We start from the raw sequence: 18,878 nt of genomic DNA on the forward strand, positions 1-18,878 counted from the left end.
TACTGATATTGCTATTTCTGCTATATTAGAAAGAGTAAAAGAGTATGCAATTTGGAATTCAGATGCTGTCTTTGTAATTATGTTAATGAATCATTCCATCAAAAGATTCTTTCAAAAATTCTTATTTATTAAAGTGCTGCTTAAATGGCTGCATGTGGAACTATTTTACTTGATTTAGCAAAAATAGACAATATTGTGTCTAATATGTCCTGCTGTCATTCTGATAATTTCTGATAATTTGAAACAACATCATTGCTTGTGTGATATGGCTTGTGTCACTTACTTTTTCCCATTGATTTTTCTCATAAGGTAAAAAAAAAAAAAACCTTCCATAAAGAGTTATAAGCCACAAATCAAACCAACCAGCTACAAGGTAAATCGCAAACTCTGAAGCAATACAAGTTTTAAAAATCATAAGGGTACAAGACTGTGTGCACTTAAAGGGATGCTTCACCCAAAAATGGGCTTTAATAAGGGAAATAACAATCCCTTGATGGGTTGCAAATGACATACAATATTTAAGTAGTTTTGACTTTGTGTTGACTCTCATACTTCATGGGAGTAAGTGAGTATTAACTAGTTCTTTTGGTGCAATTTGCTTGTTTCAGTTCCCTGATTGGTGGAGATTTATTTGCAGCATCATGGGTAATGCAGCTTTTCACCAGAAATTGTGCTATTAAACATGATTATTTGGTTGATTCCTATTCTGATTGTAAGATAAACAGGGAAAATCAATTTTCCTTTAAGTATTTGTCTTGCTTGAATTTGTTCATTCATCTAGCTTCAAATCCACTTTCTAGCTGCTGTTTTTCTTTGTGGAACTCCAATCAACATGTTGTGTCTAATTATTTACTTACATGGCAAATATAGCCATATAATAAGCAAGACGATGTACATTGCTAAATAAACACCTTCAGGGTAACACGAGATTAAAGTGTTTTTATTATTATACTTATTATTATTATTATACATATTACAAACAAAGCTCTAAAAACTTTGGGAAGTTTTCTTACAATTCATATCAAACATAAGATTCATCTGCATGAACATCAAGTTCATTGTTCCAAATACATACTTGGATTCAGAGACTAAATATAGCTTATTTACTTTATTTTGCAAATTAAGAGTGGGCTTTGGATGCAAAGACGTGTTTGCATGTTTTCTACCCCACACTGCCAGCCTCTTACTCAACCACTAATTAGATTCAGTCGTTTAAAAAGTAGGTCTCAGATTTCCCCAAACTTTTCTGTTCCTGCATTAACTGGACTCTGTGTCTGAATTGTTTTCTGAATTTTGCCAACAACCTTTTTAATTGAAAGATTTACATAGCAGACAGCCCGACGCATTGGATAAAAATATATTTATTTCCCTGCAATGACGTTTCCATATTTGTGGATGAATGTGTTAAATTTCTCTGAGTTTCTTCAACCAAGAGTTTGAAGCTCTACCAGAGCATGGCCTTACGCATAGATGCTTAAGGAAAAGTATAGGCTACTAATTCATACAAAATTATTTACACGCTTCACATGAGACTTCATTAATTATTAAATGCAGCATCTTCCTGCAATTACCAGAAATAAATCTCCTTCCCTGTCTGAGTTCAGAGCATCTTATCTTGTAAAATACACATAATATTAACACTTGTTTTCAGTTCCACTATTTTTGTCTTGATAAAGAAAGGCAATTAACATCAAAGAAGCTGAACCTGCATTTTAAGTATTAAATGCAGTCCAGTTTTAATCACTTAATCCCTTGCATGCATTGTGTACAGAAACATCGCCATTCCTAATTCAATCATGCTGGTGAATACAAATTTTTTTTAAAGTATTGGAGGGTTCAAATTGACCTTAAGGGAGAGCGAGAGTTTATCCAACCATATCAACATACATCTGCCAAAGGACCAATTAATCCCATATTCAAATACATCAAAACATCTGCCTTTTTGAATACAAATTTCCTCTCTTTATATCTATATAGTAGAAACTAGTATATCTGCATTAAATTCGGAGAAAAGTTAAGTTAATGTTGTCCAATCCACATGAATGACAGCAATGAGTCAGTTAGCTCACACAGCTCAGCGGTTTTATTTTTCAAGAGCAGTGGAAAACCAACAGTATTACACTGAAGAAAGAGGAGTCCAGGAGGCAAAATGGATACAGTTACCAGTATCCCATCAGTTGCAAAGCTTTTGAGAATGCAGCCCAAATGCAATATTCTCACACATACAATAATAAAAAAAAATCAAGTACAAGGACAGCAGAAGGGTTTTTAATCATGTTGTAGCTAGAACTGAACTCCTAATGTCTGTTTTTGAAATGTGAACATATGTAGAGGGGAGAAACAATAGGAAATAGCAGGATAAATAAATACAAAATCATTTACATAACAATAATTTACAGCTGTCATCTTAGATTTGACTCATTTTCTAATTGTCTCAAAAGGATTTGTTCAAAATGACCTGCAATAAAAATATTATTTTGAAATGAACTCGGGTTTAAGAAGATATTAAACGAGTTTAGCAGCAAAACATGTAAAAAAAAATTGTCACAAGAAGTAGCTGAATCATAAGCACTGGCAGATATGGTGAACCAGCCACATTTATCAAGCACATACATATATAGTTGAACTGGTGCCAGTGGAATCAAGGGAGGGATGTGAACTCACAAAGAAACCTCCACACAACAGAATTTGCACACCCTCTCACACACAACATCCATTTCCAAACATACACTGCAGTCAGACACAACACATACCCATTCGCAACATTTGCTCGGCACACACACACACACACAGGGATCATTAGCAAAAAAGACAATGACCAAAGAAATAGAAAGCATCACTGCTATCAGCCCTTAGTCCCAAAGTATCACCCTGCTGAATGCTCAGACAATTAGGGTGCAGTAGATCAATGTACACTAACAAATGATCATTTGTTCTTTTATACAAAGAAAAGTGCTGAACCACATCAGAAAGAGCACCTCCGGTGAAATCAGGAGGTTTGTGTCATCTGATACAGTCACCAAAGTCTAAAGTCATTTTGGATGACGCAAAGAGTCTTATCATATTAAAAATGAAAATGACTTTTCATATGAATGCACATCTTAAGTTCTCATAATAACATTTTGTTAGCTTAAAGCCTGTTGGCAACCAGTCCAAGATGCAAAGAAACAGAAAGGCTTCCATCCATGACAGGTGTTCTGTATTCACAGAGCCTTATTGCATCAGAGCATGGCAGAAAATCTATGGGGCATCTGTAACTAGAAGCCTTAATGTTCGATCGGAGAAACTTGAGTCAGCCTGTTTCATACACATTGCCCCTGGCAAGGATTTCCACAGGAGTATTTCATGTCTTTGTTCCTCAGAAGTAATGTTGTGTAGGCATTGGTAGACCAATCACCATGGAAAAGCTGTACGTAAAGATTCTGAATGGTGTACCTCTGAAGTACTTAGTGAAATCCATGTTTGCAGTATCTCCAAGGCCTGGTGTTCTTAGAAAAAAAAATACAATAACCTTTGTAACCGACCTCCATGTTGCTTTTCTTTGCAGGTGTGCAATAGTCCCAGTAAGTTCTTTTGTGTTCAGCCTTGATTTGTCAAAGTCTATAAATATTTTTGGATTAGCCCCATTTTATAAAACAAATACCAGGAATCCAATGCCTCAGTTCACCGGGCAGCACATAAAGCCCTTCGTTTACAATGCAACAGCACCATTATTGTGCTTCTTATAGTCCGTGTTCTGAATAACCGCATATTTGTTGTCCGAGGAGATGATCCACCTCAGGAGCTTCAGAAGAATGTGCCTTTGGTTTTCTTGCAGAGGATCTTTTTGAAGGCTCTGCGGAAGTCTTTGTTGAAGATGGTGTAGATGACAGGGTTGAGGCAGCTGTTGCAGTAGCCGATCCAGAAGAAGAACTTAAAGAGCGGCTCTGGCAGGGTGCAGGTCTCCGGGCACACAGCCTGTAGGCTATACGAGAAGAAGAAAGGGAACCAGCAGATGACAAAGACGCCAATTACCACTGCCAGCACAAAGGTGAAGCGCTTCTCTCGGTTCACCATTGCTTTGCGCCGTTCGGAGTTGGGCGTTCCTTCCTGCTTCGTCTTCCAGGTCACTAGTTTGGCACCTTTTGCGGTGGCAATCATATCTCTGTATTTCTGTATGGTTGCGGGAGAATGGATGCCACTGGGTGTCACGCCTGGGGTGCAAGGGACCTCTAACCCCCTTCCACCTTGCTCTGTGTCCGAGTCCGAGCTCATGCTTTCTCCGTTATTATTGTCGGGCTGTTTTATGATCTTTTTCGCCTTTTTCCCCTCTTTAGGTTTCTTAGGTGCCATTTCGGATGAATTCGGAGGAGATGGGGAAGGGCACGGCGTGGTCGGCGTCACGGTTGTCAAAGCGGGTTGCAGATGTTTGATGGAGATTGGGGGGCTCGCTGCTTCCTGGGCGGACTCCACTTGGGACACGGCCAGAGTCGGAGGCCTGGTTTTTTTCTGCAAGGTAGAGGGCGTTTCATCTTCTCTTCCGTTTTGTAGACCCTCCGTGTAGACCTTGAGCTGAGGGGTTGTAGCAATGGCTGGGACCTCTTTGCGGGGCTCCCCTGGTGGACATCTTGTGTGTTGCTTGGCAATCTGGTAGATCCGCATGTAAACTAAGATCATAATCAGACATGGAGCAAAGAAGGAACCGATAGTAGAGTACAGTATGTACCAACGCTCATCATTGAGTTGACACTGTGGCAGCCCATCTGAATCGCCGCCACCTTTGTTCTTGTTCATGGAGAGTAGCGGTGGGAAGGAGATGACTGCTGAGATCAGCCACACCACCAAAATGGCACATTTGATGCGTTTGGGCGTCCGCTGTGCACCGTATGTGACAGCGCGTGAGATAGACATGTAGCGGTCTAGACTGATGGCGCACAGGTGTACTATAGAGGAAGTGCAGAACAACACATCCAGCGCCAGGTAAATCTCACACCATACAGAGCGGAAATACCAGTAGCCCATCAGTTCATTGGCCAGTGAAAATGGAATGATGAGGGTGGCCACCAAAATATCCGCGGCTGCAAGGGAGACCAAGAAGAGGTTCTGGGGTCCTCTAAGCGAGCGGCTGGTTAAAACAGCGATGATGACCAGAATATTGCCAACAATTGTAAAAAGAATCATCAATGTGATGGCTGTTGCAAAGGCTGCTGTGGCTTCTGGAGTGTATGGAGGGAGTTTTATCATGCTCTGGTTACAAGTCGGTGAAGACGTGACTCCGGTGCCATTAATGTTGTTGCCAGTCAGACCCGTGCCGGCAGAGCACGCGCTTGCCATGACTGCCAAAGCGCGGCAACTGAGGGTGCACGTGGACTAAGTCTCTATCAGTAATCCGAATGTTGCCAGAAAAAAAAAATCTTGTTTAGCTGCTGTTTTTGGCTTCTTAGAATTTAGTAAAATATGTTTGGTTTAAATTAATTTAAACTAAACAATACATTGTTAACTGAGCTAAAGATTCTGTCAGCCATTGTTATGTCACATCTCATCGAGTGTTGATAGTTTATTACTTTGCCTCAAATTTGGAATAAGCGTCATCTGGGTTATGGAATAATAATGGAAAAGTGCAACTTGATTTAAAAGGCAGGCATCAAATAAATTAGATGTCGGATAGATTACATTCATGTAATTATAATTTACTGTTCTGATAAAAAATAGAATTTACAGCTTTGTCAAGAAATTATCAACTTCAGGGGTTTATTTTTTAGTATTTATATATATATATATATATATATATATATATATACATAGACGACAGATAATGTGAGGGGGAAAACTAAAACAAAACAAACAAAATCGCCCAAAACCAATGCAGAAATACAAGCTTTAAGAACCAAAGATCGATCAACTTCCAATATGAAAAATCTTCTCTAATATTGTGCTTCCATAAATGATTAGACTGGCAGTTATTCAGTTTGAACATTTTACATATTCAAAAGTTCAAATTAAGAATAAAAACGGTATAAATTCTTAACAAGCTCTTACAAAACAAATATATTGGAATGCTTAAATCTAGGTTACCCAGATGCACAAGCCTCCACGGAGCACAAGGCTTTAAATATAAATCTCCAGAGAGCACGCAGCAGCGCGCGGCGATGTGCCAGTTTCCCCTCGCAGTTTTCACAAGTTTGCAAAAAGAATTTAAGCGCAACAACTACCCTGATAAATGATGGAGTCTGATGTAGCTGTGTCGTTGTTACATTCCTGAGTGGAGAAAGTCGGCTTAATAAAGAATCAGAGGCATGCCGAAATTGTCCGACTATGTCAGAGCACTGAAATGAAGTATAATGTCTGAAAACAGTTTGTCGTCCGTCTCCCTCCGTGTTTCCCCCGTTTTAGTCACAGCATCAGTCATCGAGTTGAATGTCTCCTACTTGCCTCGCGCATTACCTCAGAGACAGTTTGGAGTATCCGTGCGCCTCGCGCGAGCCGCTCTGGCTTCATCTCTACGCAGCGGTTCTCCTCTGTACCCCAGTATAAGTGATGTCAGGACGGGCGTCATAAGGCGAACTCTTCCCACCCACTTAAAAGCCTGACCTATCCTAACACTCTATTGTCAAACATAAAACAAATACAGGCGTATAATGGATGCAATTCAGATAATACATTTTGGAGAAGTCAACAATCCAAACAACTTGTATCCAAAACGGATAAAGGTAACTTTATAGGATTTTTATAATGATATTTACACAATGAAGAGTGGAGTATGCAATTGACTATATATTCGTTTGAAAAGTTTACTTCTCAAACTGCATTGTGGAGCACCAAAATATTAATGAAAAATTATAGGTTTTTTTTTTTTTTTTTTTTTACAGGTGCGCAACTGTACAAAACTACATTTGATCGTGTTGCTGATTACCTCCAACCCAACAAAAAAATCAATACATTAAAAAGTAAATAAACTTTAAAAGCAACAGAGACCTGTTTGAAATGTTTCAAACTTTAATGACAGACTGCGCTCTCGTGCGTAAAAGGACTCGTGACGGCCGAGCGCTTCCTCCGCTCCGTATTCGCGCTTCATTTCATAAAGATCAAGTGGTTTAATGCTCTCTTCAGATGATAAAGTGCAACATACACCCAAACGCAATTTAGAAGCTCTTCAAGCGTATCCATTAGGATCAGTGGATTTATATTCCCCGATCACCCGTGTTTCCGTCGTGATTTTAGCAAAAACTCAGGACGTTGTGTCAAAAGGGTCGAATGCAACGAATGAGTCGCACCATTTCCAGTATGCAATATATATATATATATTTCGAACAGGGAGCTCTTCAGTGGAGTGCTGGGTTTATATAAATATTTGACTGCTTTTAACAGATATAGCTGTATATAACATAGCTGTATAACAGATAGATAGATAGATAGATAGATAGATAGATAGATAGATAGATAGATAGATAGATAGATAGATAGATAGATAGATAGATAGATAGATAGATAGATAGATAGATAGATAGATAGATGGGTGGGAGGGAAGAGTTAGGTTGAGCATTTATAAACCAGTGGTGAGGTCTGCCCTCTTATGGACAACAAAACACAGGAATATTTAACCATATGATAATAATGATTGAGATATTAGATAGGCTGTTTAATTTGATGAACCTTGTGAAAAAGATGTGCACTTAATTGTATTGAATATATAATTGCATTGTTCTTCAAATCTTAAAAGTTAATCAAAACAACTGTGCTTGCAATTTATATAATATTAATGAAACAAATCCTCGAGAGAGAGAGTATTTAATAGCTTCATGTTTTTAATATATACTGTAAATAAATTTTTAGAAAGTTAACTTTAAAATAAAGTCAAATGAAAAGTTTTACTTTAAAGTACATTAAATCGTTATGTTTAAAGTATTATTTTGATGTGTTGACTCATACTATTATACTTGATTAACTGTAGTGTTTAATACAATATTACAGTAAATATATTTATATAAATATATAAATTATATAAATATATATATATAGGCTAATGAATATATATAATACAGCATCACTGTAAATATAATGTATGTGCACTAAATTGCAGCATAATCATTACAAACACACACACACACACACACACACACACACATCATTTGAAGCAACCTTGATTCTCAAAAACAAACCCTCTGAGATGTTCCTGCTGTTGTAAGAGTTCACAAACAGAATTAACCCTGGACAACATGCAGGTTTTCCAAATTCATTTAGCTGACAAAGTGCATTGGAGCTGACAAGACTGCCAATATTCCTCAAAGAATTATTTCAATTATTTGTTTAGGCATTCAAAGTAAAATAGAGGCAGCTGTTGCTGCTGTCAGAATAATAGTGTCAAATGAGATAGTTAATGATTTCAATCACAGTGTAAGAGCTTAACAGCCTAAATATTTACTGGGTCAAATGTAATTCAGAAACATCGAGAGGCCATCATTGAAACTCAAATAAAATGAAACATGGCTTGATCCACTTTAAATGTAAATTTAAAACTGCCTGAGTAAGCAAATAAGTTCATATGTTTGCCAAATAGCATCACACAGAGGATGTTCTGAGTTTTGAGGGACATGAGACCATGTCAATGCTGTCATCACAGGACCTGCCTCACATGGGCTACAGCGATCTGTTTTACCCTAAGTGTTTAGAACTTCCATCAAAGTGTGGCAGAAAGCTAAACAAATCAGTGTTTTCCACGCCCACTCTCACAATGAAAGAGTTGTAGATGCTGATGGCTGTAAGCAGAATGACCTTCTGTTACACAATCACGAATCACCCCACATGCTACTTGATTGGTGATCTCTGATTTTGTGATGAATTCCACACAATGCTCCAAAGTTACAAAACAAACTCCTCTGTTTCTTGCTGTACTTCTTCATTAACATTTGCTCACCTTCAACACATTCAACGATTTCAGTGCGATATAAGATTTAAATGATAATCATAATTATAAATCGAGCATGGTAGAGATCAGCTCATACTTATAGATTTTTTGACTAACACTGCCACTTTGTGGCCTCCTGTATTACTTGTATTACCTGTATGAAACAGTTTTTTTTACTTTGTCAGTAGATGGCGCTGTGCTAAAATATTTCAGCTGCTTTATATCATATGTAGCAAATCCAAAAGGCATTACATTTCCATTTTAATACTTTCGCGTGATTACAACAGCACCGAGCAAAAACAGACAGTACCTAAATGTGCGCTAAAGACTATTGCAATGTGAAATAAACTAAGAAATAAGCAGTGGTATCTGTTTATGATTCCTCCGCTGCTCTGAATGCTTTAGTATTGCAACACTAACTTGCAAATGTTTGGGACCAGTAGGCTACCTTTAGCGAGACTCAAGATTACGGTTTCACGTAAATGCTGTTCTTTTGATATTTTCATTCATTAAAAAATCTGAAAAAAAGCATCATTTTTGAAGGATCGTGTGACAGTAAAGACTCGAGTAATGATGCTGAAAATTCAGCTTTGCATCACATGAATTAAATGTAAATTTTGCTATATATTACAATAAAAACAGGTTATTTTAAATCGTAATAATTGTAAATGATAAATAATAGTAAATAAATTGTAATAATATTTTATAATGTAACTGAATTTTTGATTAAATAAATGCAGCCTTGGTAAGCATAAGATTATTATTGTGAAAATCATATTAAATAAAGTGGCATTACCTGTGGCCTATAGTAATAATTGGGACCATAATTTGTTACTGAGTAATAATTTAAAACAAGATACAAGACAAAAACATTGACTTCTGCTTTAAAGAAAATGAGTCCATCATTTTATTGACATACTGAAATAAGTGAACCACATAGCTTACAAAAGATCAAACAAATCTAATTTAAAGTGCATTGCTTGGATGAAAATATATAAATAAATATTCACAAAAATAAAGGGAATAAAATAACACTTTATAAAAAATAAAAATAAATTACAAAAAGGCTTTAGTGCCTGTCATAACACAATTAAACTTGCTTTTAAAATGAGCTTAGATCACAGTTTGTCAGGTCGTTGCCCTTTAAAACGTGTTTGAGACTGACAATTAGACAGTAACTTCATGGAAAAACTTGACATTTACCAGACAGAAGACTCACCACACATCACAGCCTTATATGGTCACAGCATCAGTCACGGCAGTCAACTGGAACACTGACTGATGCAACAATTTGCACACATACATCCTAAATGTATATTAGCGCTCAAGCCAAAATGAAAGCGAAATGCTTTATTGCCCATTTTTGGGTAAGCTGTTTGTCTGTTTCATCAATATCCGATATGCAAGTTATCTTTGGTCGATGTTATATGATCATAGTAGTAGAATATCACAATGGCATGTGATTATTACATTTTCCATGAGGGCTACTGGGTGTAGCAGTGTGTCAGCGATGCCATTGTTGTTGCGAAAACACTGAAAGCCATTCCTCTGTGTTTAGTTTTATATTGCCATAAACAATCGAGAACAGGTGGCCGGCTGATACCCTCTATTACCCAAACAACACCCATAGATAGCATAAAACTAAAGCTTCCTGAAAGCACCTTTGCAGATCTTTCACAGTCTTTGAAGTCAAAGCTGTGGTCAGTAGATCTGTCTTCTGAAAGTTAGTGGAGCCAGTTCAAGATATTAAAGTTCAAAAAGCAGTGCCACCGTTATTTCTGTCTAGTACAGAATAGGGGCACAAAACATCCGTCTCGAACTGCAGAAGTTGGCCCATGAAGGCTAAGTTGGGTGAGATGACTTGTCGGCGGCGTTTTACGAAGTCAAAGGCCTCGTCCAGACTGACACGTCGAGCGTTTATGAGGTACGCCAGGCAGATGGTAGCTGACCGGGAGATTCCTGCTTGACAGTGGACCAGCACTCGACCACCACTCTCTTTTATCGAATCTGCAGATGCAATGAAGTTGAGCGTTAGTTTTTAGGTCATTATTAAATTCCTTAAGGATTCAGAAATGTATTTTTGTGGATGCCACTAGGACTTACCAATGAAGTGGATGGCCTCTGGAAAGAGGACGCGTATGTCTGCGGCCAGGCTGTCTTCCACCTTCAGAGTTTTGTACTGAAGTTCCTCCTCGAACAGGTTGGGACAGGAAGAGGATACGTTGAGCACAGCGGTGATCCCGCATCGCTCCAGAGTCTCCCGTCTGGATGAGTGATGCGCGCTGCCCAGAAAGAGGAAGGGGAGGATTTCAACTGGACCACCCTAGAAATCACGAAGGACAAAATCAATGAGTGTCTTTAAAGTACATTTTGACATGTTAAATGCCGTTAGATAATTCATAATGTTTCTGAGATTTCACATAGCTAACCTGATCATAGAGAGGAGTCTTTCTTCCGGAAACAATGGGCTCTGAATCACTGAGAGCAGGATGATTTGAGCACATGACAGGAGGGCTAAAGCAGAGCTCTGGATAAAGTGCGAAGAACCCGTCAAATCCACCTAGAATTGGTCAAAGGAAACATTTTGTTGTTGATAATTTGCATTTCATTTTACAGGATTCGACAAACAGAGCAAGCACACATCTCAACAAATTTGTAACAAACCTCCAAGTGTAGCAAAAATTACATTTTGAATTAAAAATAACCTATGGTGCGAATGTAATACACTGTAAAACAAGGTAATTTTCTCCTTTGTAATATCTTATATATTTGTAATTCTTTTTGACTGGAATAAATACAGATGTTACCACATGACGCACATGTTTATGTTACCTGACAAATCTTTGGTTTATGCAGTATGCAAATAAGTTACATTTCATAATGAATATGAATATTGAACTAGCATCTAATTACTTTTGTTGATATAAAATAGTCATAATAAATCATACTGTTCCAAATCAAATCAGAAGTTACCATGTGAATGTTTTGTAGTTTACTGCCAAACCGTTTTTCCATTTTTACAGTGAAAATAAATTTATGTAAATAATATAAAGTACTACTATTAGATAGATAGATAGATAGATAGATAGATAGATAGATAGATAGATAGATAGATAGATAGATAGATAGACAGATAGACAGATATAGCTTTTTCATCTATAAATGTTCTTTAATCTAATTTTTTCGTTACTGTTACATGTATTTTAGATGTTACCACATAGTTTTCACAAGGTTTTTTTTTCACAAGCTTTTTAAATGATCTGCCGAACCATTTTACAGTGTAAAGAAATATATGAAATAGTTCAGAACTGAACTGAAGCATTGATTCCCCCCAAAACAATGACAACATGTGTAGTTCTGTGAAGTTTACCTTGTAAGAAGCAGATGTGCGTCGAGGCAGACTGGACCTCTGACTGAAGGGCACTGAGCAGGAGACTGGCCAGACTCTCGCTCTTCAGATCTCGGACCGAGCGACTGTTCTCATCCAGGACCACCACCGGAGAGAAGTCCCCGTTCCGCAGCTGGGCCAGCAGCGACTTATCGGCCACCAGCCACTCCAGACACACCACGGAGCTCTTGGACCTTCGTCTCAGCATGGAATTCCAGTTGACGTTGCGGGACTCGAGGATGTGCGCTCGTGAGAAGGCGAGGAACGGCCGGCAGTCCAACGCGATGCACCCCCCAGACGCGAAGAGCTCAGAGGGAGTCCTCAAAATCTGAACCAACTCACTGCCGGAGATCTCCAGAGGGTCGCCGATACCCATGACCTCTCCAGACAAACAACAGCCGTGAGGAGAAACGGATATTCTTCACAGCGCTTTAAAATAAATGGGAACGAATTCGTTTGTGCACTAGAGATGAAGAACTGTAAACAATAACAAAAACAGATGACAAAAAATATAAATTCTGTATTATTTTGTTCGTAGATGCCTGGCGTGTTTTCACAGTTTTATTACTTTAAAATGAACATCGAATAATTTTGTCTTTAAATGTCAATTTCGTTTTTCGTCAAAGCTTAGTTTTTAAAGTCCTTTATTTGTCAGCAGATGTGATTCTACAGCGAGGCAGGATTGGAAACAGTATTTGTATAGCCTCTCCTTCGCCACAGCCACGCCTTCGTTTTCCACAAAAGGAACAGACGTCACGCACGGAAGCACCATATATGGCTTGTTGACTTAGACCGACATTCCATATATGGCTCTTGACGCGCGCAACACTTTTCCCACTGGCACGTGGTCGTTGGGGTTACCCGTGTTTTTATTTTGTGACGAGAGTTTAAGCAGTACCATTATAGAGCCGTAGAACCGCAACACACACACACACACACGTTAGAATGCGTTCTATTATAACACCTTTGTGGTTGGCTTGAGGGCTTTTTGCAAGGTCACTTCGTTAAATCACGAACATCAAACCACGCGCTGAAGGAGATCATGTGTTTTCATGCTTGACCATACCATGTCATTTTGTGTGGGTAAAATACACCGCGCTGCAACTTTCCATACAGGTGTACGGTTTCAGTGGATGATGCAATTTGTTAAAATGACAAATAGATATAAAAGATGCTAAGAAAAAGCAAAACACACAATGATATAATAGGCTACATTTTATAAAGGTAAGTGCTTTTGAAAACAAATAAAAATATAAATAAATAAACAACAACAACAAAAAATATTTATTAGAAATAAGTGGACCAGTAAATGCCAGTTAGATTAAAACAATATATTCTCATCCCAATATTTAGTCATAAGTAAAAAGTTGTTTTCACATCATCTGACTATGAATCTGAAATCTGCATATTATCTAAACACTGTTTGGATTGAACCCTAGACATTTCTAGTTGATTTGATTATAAAAATCCTAGAGGTTTGTTAGGATTATGTGCATTAAGCATATTTGCAATGCATTTAGGTGTAAATAATAATAGTAATTTAGAAATGTACCTATTTATTTTCCTTTCAATTATTTAATATGTTCATCTGACCTCATCAAATCCCAGGCAGCGATTTTAATGAAGACATTAAAATAAACAGATCAGACAAGTGTTTATCTGACAATTTCATTACAATTTTATCACAATGTGTCTCTGAGACCCCAAACAAGTTATTTTTCAATATAAATTTTGATAAACTCTCACAAGATTAGGAAATGTATCATGACATATCATCATGATGAATAATATTTTGATCTATTAGCTCTGGGGACTCTGAAGCCCCAACAAGGGTTAAAAGAATAAGAAATATTTTTATGTTGTAATAAAAATAATCATTGCACTGACTGAAATAATTTCTCGCCTGACAAAATATACAGTATTTCACAACATGGTAATATCTTTCTCTGCCTGCAGATGACAGTTGAGAATGAATACTACATATTCAACTCAGCCTAATTACAATACCAAAGGTTTATTATTAGGATTATATGCAGTAAGTATACAATACATTAAGTCCTTATGGAATGATTTTTAAGTACTCTGAAATCAATTCTATATGTGACTTCACAAACGCAAAGACAAACAGCCCCATTTCAAATGTACGTCTATTTTTAACCCCTAAGAACAAGTTGTAGACATTAAGGAGCAGGTTGTTCTCTGGATGCATGAACAAGGCTAATAGCACGGCCTCCCACACATCTACCTTATTGTGGTTGTCCAGGACTCCACATTCTCCATGCACGTCCACACACACAGGTGCTATAAAGGGGAGGGGGTTGTTGTACTTGTGAATGAAATGATGTGCAGTGGAGAAATAGGCCATGGGGTATAAAGTGGAAAAACAACATGGACACTGGATGCAGGATTATGTTTGGAATTAAACGGCCCAAGGGGCTGGATAATCTTTAACAGCAGTCTGCAATCTGAGGTCACATTCACAAACCCTGCATTCACTCTCTCTCTGTTCCTATGAAAGCTTGTTTGTCTTTCACTGCACTTTCCCCCACTGTTTTTGGCTCTGCACTGGCTCTTTGTATGCAGCTTTAAAGACTAATATCATTACTTCTGAATGCAATGTATTTGGTATTCATTGTTTTGCCCTCTGCTTAAGCATAAGAAATACAGAATAATTTCTAATCACGCAGTGCCAGATTTGTACAAGATTCAAGATAATGATTTCTTATAATAAAATGGTGTATTAAGAACTTAACAGTGAGATCAGTGCAGACTATGTCATTTTCTGCCATTAAATACAATAAAAACTAGTCATATTGTGCTGCATAGTGGGATAACAGCTTAAGTACTATAATTTGGGTTTACTTTGGCAGGGAACCTGGATCTTTTTATAATTGAATTCATTTTCTCCTAGCAAGTGTGATGGTGTTACAGAACACAGTTATAGCAAAAATGACACAAGCTTATTAATTTGCACTTTTATATGTTTATAATTATACTTGACTTCACTTATCCGATCTTAATGGATAAGCAAGGACAACTTCATCACAAAGGTGTCCAGAATTTTTTTTTGTTTAAAACTTGTAATGTGTTTTTTATGAACAAACACAGCTACTTAAGTGATTGACTGAAGTCTGATCATAAATTGTTGCTTCCAACTAGCTCTTCTATCCAGAATATTGTTTTCCCCAAAGAAAAAAATCACTTTTGAATTAAGAGAGAAATATGAACAGACCAAGCTCTGTTTATAATAAAGAAAAAAAAAAAGTTCAAAACAAATATATTAGTGGATTTTATGTGAGAGGACAACAGTGGATGGACTTTTACACTGAAGGAAGTGTTATTATGGATTATGGGCTGCTGTTTTGGCTAGACGTAATGGCTTCGGTTAAAACGCCTAAATGATGGATTTGTTTCTTACAAGCACACAGTGTTTCACGTCACAAGACATCCAATGATACATTGAAGTAGTTTGGATTAGCTGTGTAATGTTGTTTATCAGCTGTTTGGACTCATTCTGACGGCACCCATTCACTGCAAAGGATCCATTGATCTCCAAAACTGTTTTAATGAAGAAACAAACTCATCTTAGAAGCCATAGGGTAATTTTTTAGCAAATGTTCAATTTTGGGTGAACTGTTCCTTAATGAGTGGCTGGGGATTTTTATGCTATTGTGGTGAGCTGAGTCAGGTGAACTACAGTATAAGTATGACTCATCAACCAGGACAGCAACTTAACACTGGTCACTGTAAGTCAACATTATGATTATTATTATATAATGATTATATTATACAATTATGTATGATAATTGTCCATCAAACATAAAAAAGAAACAAAATTAATTTTAATCATGCTAATAAACACAACACATAATTAGAGTTATTGTTGATAGTCATTTGATCACAGTCATTTCCTGCTATTGTCACGGTATGCAGTTGCCATTTATTGTAGAACCACTACTGTAAAAATCTGAGGGAAAGTACAGCAAATCGTAGCCAGGAATGCAATGTAGATTCAAATTAATGTATAGAAACTAGTAACCAATTGTATATTTAAATGAAGGTAGAAACTAATAGCCAGTGATAAAAAATAAATAAAAAATAGTATAAAGAAATTGACCCACATTTATTTCTGTACAGTGTGGAACATCACCCACAGGTCTGAGCTCACCTTTTTATTTATTTTAAATGACAACAACAAACATATGGCACTACTAACATGAGGGAGGATGTTTGAGTCATCATCACAAGAATACAGGCTTATGCTATTGCTCATAAACACCCCCATAAGATAACTAAAAACGCCTTGCGGTCAACATAACCAGCATGACTTAAAATGACATCATTATACCTCATGCTGACAAAAAAGAGAGAGATTATTCTTAACATTCACGTTCTATTACAATTAAGTGAGGTGATGTACGTGTATATCATTACATTAATTTAGATATTTAAGTCTTTGTCTTATTTTTCCTCAGCCCTCACTGAAACCCAGGTGGCAGATATTATTGAATTGTTAACTGCCTTGTTTATCATGTGACTGGTAACGATTTGAGTAATTTTGTTTCAATCAAACTGACACAGCTAAAAAATGAACTGAAGTGACATTCGGCCAAGTATGGTGACCCATACTCAGAATTTGTGCTCTGCATTTAACCCATCCGAAGTGCACACACACAGAGCAGTGAACACACACACACACTGTGAACACACACCCGGAGCAGTGGGCAGCCATTTTTTATGCTGCGGCGCCCGGGGAGCAGTTGGGGGTTCGGTGCCTTGCTCAAGGGCACCTCAGTCGCGGTATTGAGGGTGGTGAGAGAACTGTACATGCACTCCCCCCACCCACAATTCCTGCCGGCCCGGGACTCGAACCCACAACCCTTCGATTGGGAGTCCGATTCTCTAACCACCAGGCCACGACTTCACAAAAATGAAAAACTAATAATTATAAACTAAGATAAAAATTAAAATAAACAGTTGGCAGGAGAGTATCTCTACACTTTATAATTATTTTTTTGATTGTTTTATTTAATATTTTATTTCAGGCTCTATGAGACCCCCAAACAAAAGTTTTATATAGGCTATATATTAGTGCTGTCAAATGATTCAACTTGATTAGGTTTTGTTTATATAATTTATATGTGTGTACTGTGTATATTTATTATGTATTTATATAAACACACACACGTGCATGTAGATATTCAAGAAAAATATTTTGTTTATTAAATATAATATAAAATAATATGAATATACATATGCATTGTAAATACATGTAAATATTTTCTAAATATATACATGCATGTGTGTGTATTTATATATATATACATAGTAAATATATACAGTACACACAGATATATTATATAAACAAAAACTTTTATTAATCAATTAATCGTTTGACAGCACATAAACATAAACAGGTTTTCAATTGTTATATCAATCTGAGCTATTTGCATGATTCTCTGAAACCCCGAACAGGACATGAGGGTTAAAATGATAAGACACATTTTGATGCTTTAATGAAAGGTAGCATCGCACTGATTGAAATCATTTCTTATCTGCCAAAATATACAGGATTTCTCAACATTGTAAAATAAACACTTGTACATATTCAGCTCACCCTAAAATCACAAAGCAAAACTAAAACCACTTTTGTTAAATGAAGGGGAGGAGGATCCTCCCATGCACTGTTTTTCTTTCCCTGAATGTGTGTAAAGAGCAGCTGAGTTCAGATCCGTCCTTCTTTCTCATTCACTCCCTCAGTCTTGAATTTCCCTTCATTCACTCTGTCTCTCCCCCGTCTTTTTCCCCTACACTTTCGCCCACAACTGCGGCTACTCTTCAATCCCACACTCCTCCTCCTTTTAAGCTTAAGAATATGAGGTTTTGTGTTTGTACTTGCCTCATATTAGTCTGACTTTAAGCACATGTCTTTGCATGTCAGATAACGTCTCGGTTACGTATGGTAACCCTCGTTCCCTGAAGGAGGGAACGGAGACGCCACGTCGGTGACCGACGAATATGGGATATCGCTTCGATAGACCAATCTACTTCGAGTGTAAACTAAACGAGCCAATGCACATTGGCATGCAATTATTGCATCCAGCTGCCGCTGATCACTGCGTGAGTATAAGAGGGCAGCAGGTGCAATGCATACCAGTTTTTCGCTGAGGAGCCGAGCCGGGGACCCGGCAGCTCAGCGGCGGTACAGCAACCATGGCGACGGGACGTGGCGTCTCCGTTCCCTCCTTCAGGGAATGAGGGTTACCATACGTAACCGAGACGTTCCCTTTCAGACGGTCACTCTCGTCGCCACGTCGGTGACCGACGAATATGGGATCCCTATCAAAGCGCCATGGGTGCTGCCCCTTCCAGTGCCCTGTGCGAGCCGCCTGCGCCCCTATTAGGCGTAGGCCGGGGCTCTGAACAAGTAGCTCCACTCACCGTTGTCAAAGCACTACCTCACTGGGTGAGGTTTGGATAACACTGGGAAAACGTACCCGGTCCGCTTGGAGCCGGGACGCTGCGGAAGCCCCATCCTTCCCGAAGGAGGTCTCGGAGGCAGATACACATATAGCATCCGTTTAGGAGTATAAGGAGAAATTTGAG

The 18,878-nt window shown here is 37.9% G+C and overlaps 2 protein-coding genes across 2 annotated transcripts; both read right to left on the bottom strand.

Moving 5' to 3' along the window:
* Nucleotides 1-2,087: 2,087 nt before the first annotated feature.
* On the bottom strand, nucleotides 2,088-5,745 carry LOC132097541 (alpha-2B adrenergic receptor-like). The gene has a single exon (XM_059503326.1). The coding sequence runs from the start codon at nucleotides 5,311-5,313 to the stop codon at nucleotides 3,787-3,789; it is 1,527 nt and encodes a 508-aa protein (XP_059359309.1). The 5' UTR covers nucleotides 5,314-5,745; the 3' UTR covers nucleotides 2,088-3,786.
* Nucleotides 5,746-9,767: 4,022 nt separating this feature from the next.
* Nucleotides 9,768-12,906, bottom strand: dusp2 (dual specificity phosphatase 2). Its single transcript, XM_059503327.1, has 4 exons — nucleotides 12,255-12,906; nucleotides 11,314-11,444; nucleotides 10,988-11,207; nucleotides 9,768-10,891 (listed from the first exon to the last, which is right to left on the bottom strand). The coding sequence occupies exons 1-4, from the start codon at nucleotides 12,646-12,648 to the stop codon at nucleotides 10,638-10,640; spliced, it is 999 nt and encodes a 332-aa protein (XP_059359310.1). The 5' UTR covers nucleotides 12,649-12,906; the 3' UTR covers nucleotides 9,768-10,637.
* Between the last annotated feature and the right edge of the window lie 5,972 nt (nucleotides 12,907-18,878).

Source organism: Carassius carassius, chromosome 21 (assembly GCF_963082965.1).
Source record: "Carassius carassius chromosome 21, fCarCar2.1, whole genome shotgun sequence".
Lineage (NCBI taxonomy): Eukaryota > Metazoa > Chordata > Actinopteri > Cypriniformes > Cyprinidae > Carassius > Carassius carassius.

Bases quoted from the DNA above. Each gene is read 5' to 3' on its own strand.
- LOC132097541 (XM_059503326.1), bottom strand. From the start codon at position 5,313: ATGGCAAGCGCGTGCTCTGCCGGCACGGGTCTGACTGGCAACAACATT.
- dusp2 (XM_059503327.1), bottom strand. From the start codon at position 12,648: ATGGGTATCGGCGACCCTCTGGAGATCTCCGGCAGTGAGTTGGTTCAG. The intron at 11,445-12,254 runs GTAAACTTCACA...GACCAATTCTAG, and splicing joins GCACATCTGCTTCTTACAAG to GTGGATTTGACGGGTTCTTC. The intron at 10,892-10,987 runs GTAAGTCCTAGT...TTGCATCTGCAG, and splicing joins AGAGGCCATCCACTTCATTG to ATTCGATAAAAGAGAGTGGT.